Source organism: Phascolarctos cinereus, unplaced genomic scaffold (assembly GCF_003287225.1).
Source record: "Phascolarctos cinereus isolate Bilbo 61053 unplaced genomic scaffold, phaCin_HiC Scaffold_5;HRSCAF=322, whole genome shotgun sequence".
Lineage (NCBI taxonomy): Eukaryota > Metazoa > Chordata > Mammalia > Diprotodontia > Phascolarctidae > Phascolarctos > Phascolarctos cinereus.
The window spans coordinates 298,909,336-298,922,058 of record NW_027555958.1 but is presented as its reverse complement, the minus strand read 5'-3'; the positions used below and the strand labels follow the sequence as shown (position 1 = coordinate 298,922,058).

Here is a 12,723-nt window from a genome sequence, read left to right as displayed (position 1 = left end):
ATTGTCCCCATTTTACAGTTGTGGGAAGTGAGTCAAGCAGAGATTGAGTGATTTGCCCAGGATCACTCAACTAGTAAGTGTCCAAAGCTGGATTTGAACTCAGGTCTTCCTGACTCCAGACCCCACTCTAATCACCAGCCATTTCATTTTTGTTGGAGTGTACACAGTGCCTAGCACAGCACTTGGTACTTGTTTAATAAATGGTCTTTTAAAAAAAGAAGAAAATGTGTAACTATAATGACTAGATTAGTCTCCACAAAGAGATAATAAATTACTCCTCCCTCCCTTCTTTGCATTGGTGGGAGACTATGGGGTGTGGAACAGGCTAAGTGAATATTGATTAATTTTCTTGAATTGCTTTGTTTTTATTCTTTGTTGCACCAGATAGCTGTATGGGTAGAGAGGGGAAGAAAGGCTATATAGAAATGGTGATGTGAATGTAAAAGATGTGAATAAAAATGTCTTTCAGTGCTTGTTGAATTGCATCCTTGAACCAAATGGGCCATTCATTTTAATAATAGCAAAAATAACAATAGTTCACATTTATAGAAGTCTCACGGTTTAGAAGCACTCTCCTCACTAGGCTGTGAGGTAGATATTTTATTATCCCTTTTTTTCAAATGAGGAAACCGAGGCTCAGAAAGATAAGGTGATCTGCCAAGAGTCACACAAGTAGTTAAATGTTGAAGCCAGGATTTTTAATCCCCTCCTCTGGCATAAATTTATAGACTGAGAGCTCAAAGGAACTTGGGCACTGATCCAGTCCAAACCTGTCTTTTACAATTGAGTAGACAGAATCCCAGGAAGGAGAAGTCATTTATCCCAGGTCATACAAACAGTTAATAGAAAAGTTCAAATTAAGTTTCTGACCCTACTGTCTGGGGCTGTTTCTGTTCCATTACGTTGCCTCTTCAGGGTGGAGATAAAAGTCATGCCAACTACATCTGTAGCTGTGCCAGCTGAGTCTTCCCACGCCCCCTCTTTCTTCGACTCAGCACTGACTGGTGAAGGAATGTTCATTCATGCAGTTGGAGAAAAGATTCCTAGAGCAATACGCGTCTTTTTTTTTTTGGCAATTGGAGTTAAGTGACTTGCCCAGGGTCACACAGCTAGTAAATGTCAAGTGTATGGTCTGAGGTCACATTTGAACTCAGGTCCTCCTGACTTCAGGGCTGGTGCTGTATCCACTGCGCCACCTAGCTGACTCTCTAAGTTCAATTTTAAATAGAGATTACTTCATTCTTTAAATGTGTATCCACAACACATTGCCTAGCACATAGTAGGCACTTAATAAATGCTTGTTGGTTGATTGAAGCAACTGGTTTCCGTCTCCCCTGATTAGGGAACTTCAAAGGTGTTTCACTGTATCCAAGGAGGCTATGAATTAGGTATGAGGAAGAATTTCCAGATAAGGAAGGTTGGTAGTCTGCATAAGATATTGTGGAGTCAAAGAAAGAGCCCTAAATGAGGAAAAAGAGATTAACAGAAAACAAGATTTTTTGTGGCTGTGTGAAGATCATACACATTTTAAAAACTGAATTGCCATTCTTCATATGTATGATGAGTATCTCACTTTTTGCCATCTCAGTGGCTGGGGGAGGAATGCAGGGAAGGAGAGAATTTGGAAATGCAAATAAAAATTTTAAATTAAATTTTTAAAAATTGCCAATAGGTTAGAGTTGCAATTGCTGGCATTTATATAACGCTTTATAGTTTGCAAAGCACTTTACAAGTTCCTATGATTTCATCTTTTTGAATAGTTGTTTTTGTAGAAAGTTAATACCTTTATAACTTTTTAAATTATCCTCTTGCAAACATGCAGCAGAACCCTTGGCCTGGAAGTAAAGAGACCTGGTTTCTTATCCTAGCTCTAACAATAATTTATTATGCCACTCTAGGCAATTCACTCAATCTCTGGGTCTCTCTCTTTTCAAAAATCTATTAAATCTGAATATTAGAATAGGTGATTTCTAAAGTCATTCCCAACTCTAAAATTCAATGATTCTAAAGAAAAAGAATATATTCTAACCAACCTTGATTTTCTTTATCATAGATGTCATAAATCTAGATCTAGAAGGGATCTTAGAAGCCTAGACCTAGTCCATACTTCTCATCTTACAAATAAGAAAACTGAGACCTGTGGAGGTTAAGATCATACAGGTAGTTTCAGAGGGAAGATTTGAACCTGGCTTCTCTGACTCCAGAACAAGTGTTTGTTTTTTAAAAATTTGAATTAACTGAGGAGAGAGCTGCTTTGGATGAAACATCATCAGTGAGGCTTTGCCTGATTTTTATAAACTGCCACAAATAAGTTGTTAATCCTCACCATAAACACTATACGTGCTAATACTAGGAGACCCCCCACACACACACACACAACCTTTGTCTTAGAACCCAAATTTTGCAAGCACTGCTTGGAACGTCCCTAAGGGCTAATGGTCCTGTACTTCTCTGGCTGCCCTCTTGGAGGCAGTAAAAAGTAAAATATTTTTAAAGGAGGAAGGCATAGAGCAGCCAAATGACATGAATTTTCTAAGCTTTCTTTCACTTTCTCATCCTTAAGATTTTACTGACCCTCCTTCCTGGAAGGGATTCCTTCTCTGTATCTCAGCTGGGGCAATGGAAGTGTTTAGTGTCTGCAGGCTAACACAAAATTGTGACAAGGACCCAGGTGTCATTATCCTTCCCCTCCCTGTTCCAGGAATGTGGAGCAGGGTCTGTGGGGTCAGAGGTGGCCCAAGGCTTTGGTAGGGGGTGCTGAGCCAGCTCAGCCACATTGCTGCGGTCCCAGTGTCACCAGCCCCGCCAAAGGCCCCCACTAAGAATGAAGGTCAGAGGGAGGAGCCGAGAGGGCTGGCCTCAGCCCTGCCCCAACAGGCCCAGCCGGCCCCACAGCTGCCCTCCTGCCTGTGGGGAAGGGGAAAGACAGGGAGGGCCAGCTGCCTAGGGCCTCCTCCCCACCCTCACTCCCCAGTTCTCCAAATGAGGGTAGTTACCCTCATGGAGTTGGGTGAGAGACTGGGCATCCTTGTATATATTCCCACCCTCTGCTGCCACCAATACTCCTCTTGGGAAGATAAATACCTGGGCTAGTGGAGGGGGTTAGGGTCAATTTCCCAATTCCCTCTGTGAAGGCTCTTCCCTTAGACCCCAAATACTCTCCCCATTCCCAAGATAGCGATAAAACCTGGCAAACTCAGATTACACACAGATGCCTGGGGAGGGACGCTAGGTCTGGGGACCAGGATCTAGATTTAGAGGAAAGGTGGTAAATGGGGAAAACCGGAGGTCCCACAGGACACAGGAGATGAGCTTCACCTCAATCCAAGAATCTTCCAAAGAACTGGATGCTTCAGCAGGGCAGGGGTGTCAAAGGGAAGAAATGGATCTTCATGGAACCCTAAGGAATGGGATACTAGGGAATGAACATGTGTGTTCCATACCCATGGATCTGTCTTACCTGTTTCTGTGAATGTACCTAAGCATTTATTGTGTAACTATGTCTCCCTTGGTTTCCACCTGGGTGGGGGCCCATCAGATACTCTGCCTGCCTTTCATCAGGCTTGTCCATGATAGGGATCAGCCGGGGTGCAGTTAGGGTGAGGAAATCACCGACAGTCACTCCCACCTCACACACAGATGGACACACACACACACACACACACACACACACACACACAACTCTTTCTCTCTCTCTCTCTCTCTCTCTCTCCTGGCCAGAAGGCAAGGGTGGGGCCAAGTGGCACTGAGGGAACCTGGATCTTTTCTAGAGCTTAGAGAGTAGCAGCCACTTGCTTCTCTCCAATCAGGTCCTCAAAACCTAAGGCTTGAGGAAGGACTCCACCTGCCCCTGCCCCACCCCATATCCTCAAGCCAGAGGCAGGATCAGAACTGGGGGACCCTTCCCACTCCAAGTCTGTTCAAAGGTGGTTGGAATCAACCTGCCCAGGGAACCTGGGACCAAGAAAGACCCCATCAGAGGATTCCCTCCAGTGCATAGCCTCTCTAGGCTCCCCAGACTTCACCAAGCACGCCGAATCAAAACAAAACATCCCAGCAACAATGATCTGGAGAATAAGAGAGGACCAAGGGGTCCACAACTTTATTATGGCATAAACACACACAGAGACCATTTCCTCTCTTTCTTCCTCTCCTCTTCATTTGGGGGAAATGTGGGTTCACAGCAGTTAAAGAAAAAAAATCCTACATATCTCCTCTAGGGGTAGGGAGGGTGCTGCCCTGGAGAGGAAAAGTCAGGCAGCCAATCAACATAGGTCTATAGGGGAGAGGAGCCAGAGGAACCCCTCCCAAAGGATCTCTCACCCTAACCACCATGGATACCCCGTGTGGAAAGGAGGGCTATGTCTCCCGACTTGAAGTATCTTCAGGCTTCACCATACCTATTCTACACAAAGCAGCCATTCTGGTGGCAGAGGGATGAGGTGGCTGGTTTTGATAGGTAGAGAAGTGGGAGCCCACACAAAGCGATATCTTCTCTTTCTCCCCCTTATTCCACATGGCTGGCTGGACTAGCTCTTCTGACCATGTCCCTTCTCCACAGGATAGAGGACTCTCAAAATGGGGGTAGGATTAGGGAAGAGAAGGAAGAAAGCATTAAATCTCAAAACTACCCCATGCCCCAGAAACAATCCCCTGAAGAAAGGGGTATCTTGTCCTTCTCAAGGGGGAGGAGTCCCCCTTTTCTACACAAAAACATATACACATACAACCCTCATCTATGTCCCAGTTTCTCTTACCCAGGAATTATCAGTTCATGAACTGAATTCAGCTCCTGGGAGGAAGGGGCAGAGGGAGATGCTACTGGAGACCCTAGGCCCTTGAAGAACATGAGGGAGATGGAATTCTCCCTGTATGGAGACTCCAGGCTCAGCAGAGGACTACACATATGCACTTTCTTATGCACACACATCCACACACCCACGCGCACACACATCCACATACACCCCTAATATTAAATAAAATACCCTTTACTTATAACTTAAAAATCAAAACACAGCTAAGTCTCACAGAAGGTTCATTTGGGAGGCAGGAGGAGAGGGGGAATCTTTGAGGAAGGAGCCTTTGTCAGACTTGCCTTTGCCCCTTTCCCAAGAGACCCTACCCGGAAGGGACTTCAGGTTCCTGGGCATATCTGGGCCCTCTCTTCCCACATCACACTTTCTCTCCCAATTCCCAGGGTCTGTCTCAACTAGGCCTCTCCCTCTTGCCCCTTCCCAACATCACAATTCATATTCATTTTTAAACACCTAAAAGGGAAGGGAAAAGGGACAGCTTTTCAGATGTCTCCCTTAAAGGACACATCTTATACATTAGAGTACAACTACTTCATAGGGAGGGAAAGAAAAAAACAAACTACAGTTTCTTTCCCCCGTAAAAAGAGAGAAAGGGCCCAGGAATCACCTTGGATGGAGTCTCCATTCCCTCTGTAACAGAGAACCTATGGTGCAGGGAGAGATTCAGACTGAAAAGAAAGGTGAGGGGAATAAGCTTTCTACAAGTAAAGAGAAAGGGATGGAGAGATGGTTCAGTGAAGGGGTTGGCCCAGCTTCTCTTCTCTCCAGACTAATTAGTCTCTAAGATAGAAAGAAGCAAGGATGAGAAACCACCATTCCCCTATCCCACTTAATGCCTAGCCATACCTCCTACAACCCTACAAAAAAGGAAGGGGATGTGTGACGAAGAGGCCAGAGAGAAAAATAGGAGGGGGGCAAGGGGGAAGGATAACTGAAGGGCAACATTAATTCCTTGAAATCAGGCGCCAGGGTTAGAGGATTTGGGATATTATATTTTTCTTCCTCAAAAATCCTACTGTATAGTATTCATTCGGAGTTTAGGGTCCTAATCCCTTCCCCACATCCCCAAAACTGCTCTGACGACTTTTACTAGGAAAGCTCTTCTCCTCCCAATGACCCCTTCCCCTAATTGGAGGAGTATAAGGGCATCTTCTGGCCCAACCCCCTCCTCCCAACCCCCATCTCACAGTCTCTAGCAGGGTGGTTCTGGTAAGGTTATAGAGATCAAAGGGGAGCTATTTCTCCCGCAACAATCTTGCTTTCCTTTCCTCCAACGCCCGGCCAAATGCAGACCCCGCCCCGTGGGGACCTCCAGCCTCCCCCTCCGGAAACCCAAAGGACAGGAGGAGCCCTGTAAGCGGGATGAAAGGGGCCCGGGCCGTGGGGAGGCTCCGGAGGCGCTTTCATGTCCCGGTTCCCAGGCACTAGGGACGTGTTCAGGCAGCTTCCCCCGCGCCCCGGGGTTCAGCCCCGCTTCTCTCCGCTCCCGGACGCAACGTCTCTCTCCCTCCCTTCCTCTCTCTTCTTTCTCTGTCTCTCTCTCTCTCTCCTGTAGGTACTCAGGCTGGGGAATGGGGGTTGGGGGTGCCGAGACGCCCAGGGCCTGAATTTGTGTGTGTCGGGGTTGGGACTGTGCTCACAGGTGCTTATTCGCTCCCTCGGCGTCCTACGGGACCCCGGAGCTCCGCCTGGCTTTCCAGGCTCGCCAGTTCCCACTCCCTTCGGCTAAACAACCCAAGCGTCCCGTATCCCAGCCCCCTCCTCGCCCCCACCACTTACACTCTGACTTCGCCTCCCAATAAATAACCACCCATCCCCCTCCCTCCAAAGCCGCCTGCCGATCCCGGAGGGAAAGGAGTCACGTGTCTGAGACCCCAGAGTGGGAGAGGGGGGTGCACACTGGAGCTGGTGGGGGCGTCCAACGAAGATGGCTCAGTTGGACTGTGCGGCACCGCCCCCGCCGCCCTCCGCTTCCCGCTTGCCTTTACCCCCCGGGGGTTCGGCTGCTGCTCCGGGTTTCCCTTCGCACTGTGCTCCGGTCCCAGCCGCCTCCTCTTTGGAGCCCTCGTGGGTTTTCATGTGCTTCGCCAGATGGTCGCTGCGCATGAAGACGCGGCTGCAGACGGCGCAAGGGAATTTCTTGGTACCCGTGTGGGTCTGGAGGTGGCGCTGGAGCTCGTCCGAGCGGGTGAAGCGTTTGCCGCAAAAGAGCCAGTTGCACACGAAGGGACGGTCTCCGCTGTGCCAGCGCAGATGCGCTTTGAGATGCGACGTCTTGGCATATGCCTTCCCGCAGCCCGGAATGTGGCAGTTGTGGAGATGTTTCTTCTTGGCCCCGTCCGGCCCACAGGGAGCTCCCAGCCGCTCTGCCTCCAGGCAGTTGGGACAGCGGCACACAGCCTGACCTGAACTGCGGGGCACGGAGCGCCGGGAGCCCTTGGGTCTTGCTGCCCCGTCCAGACTGGCATCCAGCCCGTGGGTCTCGGGAGCTGCAGCTTCCAGGGGCTTAGCGCCGTCTGGTGGTCCTAGCAGGTGCTGTCCGCCGGCGGCGGGGAGCAGATGGTGCGGATGGGTGTGAGGCTGTGGAGCGCAAAGCTGATGATCCCCGACATAACCCCCCAGACCGGCTTGCAGCGCTCCCGGGTGACCTGAAGAGGCCAGAGTGCCCTGGGCATGAGGGAGGTCCATCCAGCTGGTACCCGGGTGGATGTCCCACCACGAACCGTCCTCCGTGCCTGGGTGGGATGGCCGAAACCACGAATCATAGTGGTGAGACATATCTGGCTGCAGAAGCTTGGAGAAAGGGCCCGGGGCCAAAGGACTGTCGCTTTCCAGGTCCTCACAGGTCACCCGTGAGGAGCCCCCCGGCAGCTCATAGCCTTGTGAGAAGTCCACCTCAGGCCCCAGCGGGAGGTTCTGTAGCTCCCCGGCCTGGAGTGGGGAGGGGTAGTCCCCTGCCTCCGGGCTTGTATGGCCCTGGTATGTCTGGAGTGGCTGCAGATCGAGGCGCGGCGGGGAGGCACGGGGTGCTTCCGTGTGCTGGCTGCCCAGAGAGCCGCACACAGCGGTTAGCATTGCCGGGTTCCGGGGTGAGGGACAAGGCCTGTCAGGGTCGGCTCAAGTAGGACCTGGAGAAGAAAAGGGAGGAAAGAGATGGGGAAAGTTAGAAGCTGGCATAAAGTCCTGTTGCCCCGTGATCCTCTGCCTATTGTACCCACACTGGGGCAAATGGCCCCACTGAGAAAGACTGAGGAAGGGTTAAGAAGGGTTTCCTTTTGTAAGTCATTCCTTACTCCAGCCAAAGACAAGAAATCGGAGTTAAATAGACCGGGGGTACCTGGAGACCTAGAGCAATGGTACCAAGGAGTCCAAGCCCAGAGTACTTCCCTCTTCAAAAAATTCCTCCCACAGGACCCAGCACATCCTAGGAGTTGAGTAATTACAGGCTCGGAGACCAGGCTGCACAGCCCCAAGGCGGGAGACAAGTCCTGCGGCAAAACTTACAGCCCGGGGCTCCCTCGACCAGCCAGAGTGCTGTTCCACATCACTTGCTATCTTTCCAAATTGGGGGGCCTGGCTGGATTGCTCTGTCTCACCAGCCTAACTAGGGAGCCTGAAAAGAGCACCCCAGAATTCAGGGTAATCCACTCTTGTCAAAGCAGAGCAGGTTCTGAGATTTAAGGAGGCAGAGTAAACACTGCCTCCCTTCAGTGAGTAGAGGGCATTCCGTCTGCTTAATCACCCCGCTTTCCATCTCCTAGCCTGCCCCACCACACTCCCCTCCCACACCCTGGCCCCCACCTTTTCCCCTGAGGCAGGGACTTCACCCTTCCTGGGGTGCAGATGCAGTGTAGAATTGGGAGGGGCAGAGTTTCTCTCTCCCCCTCACCCCACACACAAACCCCTAACTTTGGACTGTAAGTCACATTTCTTACCCTGGCACCTAGAGTTTCGCCCCAGCTGGCCCCTTCCCCCAAGGTGATAAAAACACAGATTGGAAGAATGGATGAGTGAGACTCTCTACTCCCCCCAGGAAAAGCAATCAGTAGAGAAAAGCTTGTATACACCTGGAAAATGCAATTGAGGTGAGGGTGATGTAGAGAAAAGCTTGAGATCCTGAGTCAGAGCAGGCAGCTTGGAGTCATCGTTCAGTTGCCTGTGACCTAGAGTGCCTGTTTCCCCTTCTGCCCCACCTCCTCCTGCGTAGACCCTCACTAAGTGCCGGGAAGTTTAGTGCCCAGGTGGCAACTTTGTGACTTGAAAGGGGGGTTTAGGAGGGAGGAAGGGAATCTTCCTACTCTAAGTGGTCTTGTTGCCTCCTACTCCGTTTCTGCAGACTTTGTAAAGAGAAGGATCGAGGGAGGTGGAGGCGGTGGCGGAGGCGACTGGGGAGGGTCCGGGATGGGGTGGGTCCGGGATGGGGTGGGTCCGTCCGCTGTCTCTTACGCCTTCACCACAAGAAAGGAGAAAGGCGAAGCTGCAAGAACCCAGCTGGGGCCAGGGCGGGGCGTTCTGGAGCGGGTGGTGGGCAGGGAAAACTTAGGGGTGGGGCAGGTCAAAGACCCCAGCCACATCCAGGAACCTGGGAATGCCCCGGGGAACCAAGGGGGACAGAAGCGCAGTTTCGGGCTCGGGACCTCGCCTAAGAGCTGGAGAAAGACATCCTTCGGATCATGTCCCCCAGCCCCCCACTGAGGAGCAGAAAGGAGGCGCCGCCGCTCAGTCCTGGTACGCAATAGCCTGCTTGCTCACTCAAGTCGCCCCAGAAGAACTCCCTGAGCTTCCTGGACTGACGCCTCCAAACCTGCGCCTGTGAAGCTGGGGAGAAATGCTCTTTCTCTCCCGAGTGGCCCAGGATCTTTGCTTCGGAGCAAGTCGACCTATTTCCTAAGACATCCCCTTGTACTTTTCCCCGGAAGCCCACTGGGGCTCTCGAGTCTGGAATCCAGGAGCCACAGATTTTAAAACGTTTGAATCTCTCAGCCCCTAGGTTTGTGTAGCTTCCCATTTCCTAGGTTCCCCGTCCTCCAGTCGCCCCAGTCCCTCCAGTTTACCGACTTTTCAGTCTTCTCAGTTTCTCCAGTCTCGCCAGTTTCCCCAGTTTCTCCAGTCCACTCCCACCCCATTCTCTACAGAGCCTGACCCTGCCCATCCTGTCCCCATCTCCGTAGCTCCCCAGCGCTCGGATTCCTGCACTCCTCTCCCTCTGAGAGGACTCTTCCCTTTGCCCTCCAACCGTCGGTCTCCTCCCTCCCCCCTCTTCCCTACCTCGGGACGGGGCTCGGCTGGCAGCGGCCGGCATACACCCAATAGATGGGCGCTCAGTGGCTCCCAGGGCCAGCGATCTTTCAAACCGCGAGGAGACAAATCCAGAGGGAAGAACTAGAGACCCGACGGGTCCGAGCGCAGGCGGAGGAGGAGGAGAAGGAGGCAGATGAAAAGAGCGAAGAAGGTGAAGGGGAGCAAGCGGGGCCAGCTTCGCCTGTGACTCACGCTCTCTGCCTTCATCCTCTTCCCCTTCACTCCTTTTTCCCCCGGCTTCGGGCCACGCCCAGCTTTACCTGCGGCCGCCTTTAACCCTTCCAGATTCGGCCCCAAGGAAGCCACAGCCTCTGAGGAGGGGGCGGAGATGGGAAGGGCTAGTGAGGCAATGCCCCACCTCTTCTCTTTCCTCTCTCTCCTCCCTTCTTCCTCCATCCTACCCAAATCCCCTCCCCCCCGCCCCAGTTTTTTGGACCAGGCAGTGGGTTTGTCAGGTTTCTGCGTCACGCCCCCTCCGGGCTGAGCTGGTGGAAACTTTCCCTGAGCTGAAGAGAATTCGCTGGAGATCGCCACGCTGTGGCCCCCGAGGGGAGAAGCGTGGGAGCCCGGTTCGAACCCCACCCTCGAAGGGGGTCACATCTTCAGAGCCCCCAAGGCGCCGGGATGCCTAAACTCGCAGCCCCGCAGTGTACGTGGGACTAGGGGTGGGATAGGGGTGGGGGAGCAGCGCCCTCCTCCCCCCCGGGGACTTGGAGGGGAGAAGGAAACAGTTGAATGTTAAGTATGTCTTAGGTGCTGGGCCCGGAGGCCTAGTAAGCTGGAAGTTTCCGGACTTTTTTCTCCCTTTTCCTCCTTGGTTTTCTCTCGTCTATTTTCCCCTTCCTTTCCTTTCTCCTCCACGTTTGTCTTTTCTTCTGTCTGATTTCCTTCTCATTTCCCCCCTCTTTTTCTAATTATTTTTTCTCTTCCCTTTTCTTTCTCCCTGTTTTTCTTTCTCCCTCCATTCTTCATTTTTGCAGCTCCCTTTTTCTTTCTCATTTTCTTTCGTTCTTTTTCTTTCTCTCTCCCTTGTCTATCTTTTCCTCGATTTTTAATCTTTTTGTTTACTTTGCATCATTCTTTCTGCCTTTATTTTCTTTACTTTATTTTTCATTACACCTCTTTTACTTTCCCTTTCCTCCCCCAAGGTGTTCATTCCTCCCTAATTTTGATTAGCCTCCCTCTCCTCCCGTCTCTCCGTGCTTGACTGTCTCTACAATCCTGGTCCTGACACAGCACCTCCAACCCCCACCCCTACACCTTCCCTTCTATGTCTTCGGTGGTGTCTCTAGATAGAAGTCAGTCACAGGCTTCCGACGCCTTGAAGCACTGTCCACGTGGACCCATCAGTAATGCTTTCGCCTCCCCAGTATACCCAGTCTGGAAAGAGGTGGTCGGTCAATAAAGCAGTGACCCTTTCTGGACTAGCTGGGGTTTGGAGTGGCAATCTAATCGGGGGCCGGGAGATGGTGTGCTTTTTACGGGTATGGATTTCCCTCGCTGCCCATTCAATAAGGGTTGAACCCAAATGCAAAATAATACATATTTATATAGTCATCCCATGGCAGCCAGCCCTAACCTGCCGTCATAAACTTGATTCTTTCCTTCAGTATTCAAGCCTGCAGACGGTCTTTACTCCTAACAATTTTGGAACTCCCGCTGTGGGATCCACTCCCAGGATCCGCTAAACCCAACTCTTGGGGGCCCGAGTTTCCCAAGCGAGTGCCAAGGGCAGATTGCCAGCCACACGAATACTGTGCGCTACACGCCTCGACTGAATACGAGTGTTATCTTTATCACTACCTACAGCTATGCCCGTGTTTAATTTGTAACAGATTTACCGAAGAAACTGACCAAGAGTGGGGTCCTCCTTCAGTCGCAACTCTAGATTCCTGTGTTTCTAGTCGCTGTTCGCCTGCAAAGCTGCTAGCACATATCGACCTTTACGTAGAATTTCCCTGATTTGAAATCCTGTGATAGTTTGTAGATGACCTCGTCAAGATTTATTTATCATTTTGCATTAGCATTCAAAAAACCTTCACTGAGCATGAAGTTCAGAGAGGGAATTGGGTTAGGCACCTGTGTTCACATGCATAGTGAGTGGTGCCCCAGAAACTGAGTCTGACCTCCACCAGCCCCACAGGAAAATCGGTCCTATTACGTTGAGTCTTCCTAGAGCTTTATGTTCGTATTCAAGACAAAGCACTGGCTAGAGTCGAGAGATCTGGGTTCTGACTCTTTTAGCTGTATAATTTTGAGCAAGTCACTGAAACCTTCTGAGCCTCGGTTTAGTCATCCCTGAAAAAGCGATAGCAAAAGCCTGCCCTGCCAAGCATGGGAAAGCACCTCGAAAACGCAAAGCTTTGGTTACTGTTTGGCTATTTTACCCGATGGAATGGTTCTTTGATGGCAAAGGCTAAGTCGCTTTTGTCTCTGTACCCCCAGTGACTACAACAGCGCCTGGATCATTGTAGGGTAAATGCTCGTTGAGCCATTAATTGCTACAGCTGTATAGGACGTTGCGGATTTCAAAGCACTTTCATATAGTAGGTATTACTATTATCACATTCGTAGTGATAGTCCATCCATCCTGCCTCTATCCATCAAT

At 50.9% G+C, this 12,723-nt stretch overlaps 1 protein-coding gene across 1 annotated transcript; it reads right to left on the bottom strand.

Moving 5' to 3' along the window:
* Positions 1–4,068: 4,068 nt before the first annotated feature.
* Positions 4,069–10,310, bottom strand: SP6 (Sp6 transcription factor). The gene is made up of 2 exons (XM_020997781.2): positions 10,083–10,310; positions 4,069–7,942 (listed from the first exon to the last, which is right to left on the bottom strand). The coding sequence occupies exon 2, from the start codon at positions 7,887–7,889 to the stop codon at positions 6,747–6,749; it is 1,143 nt and encodes a 380-aa protein (XP_020853440.1). The 5' UTR covers positions 7,890–7,942; positions 10,083–10,310; the 3' UTR covers positions 4,069–6,746.
* Between the last annotated feature and the right edge of the window lie 2,413 nt (positions 10,311–12,723).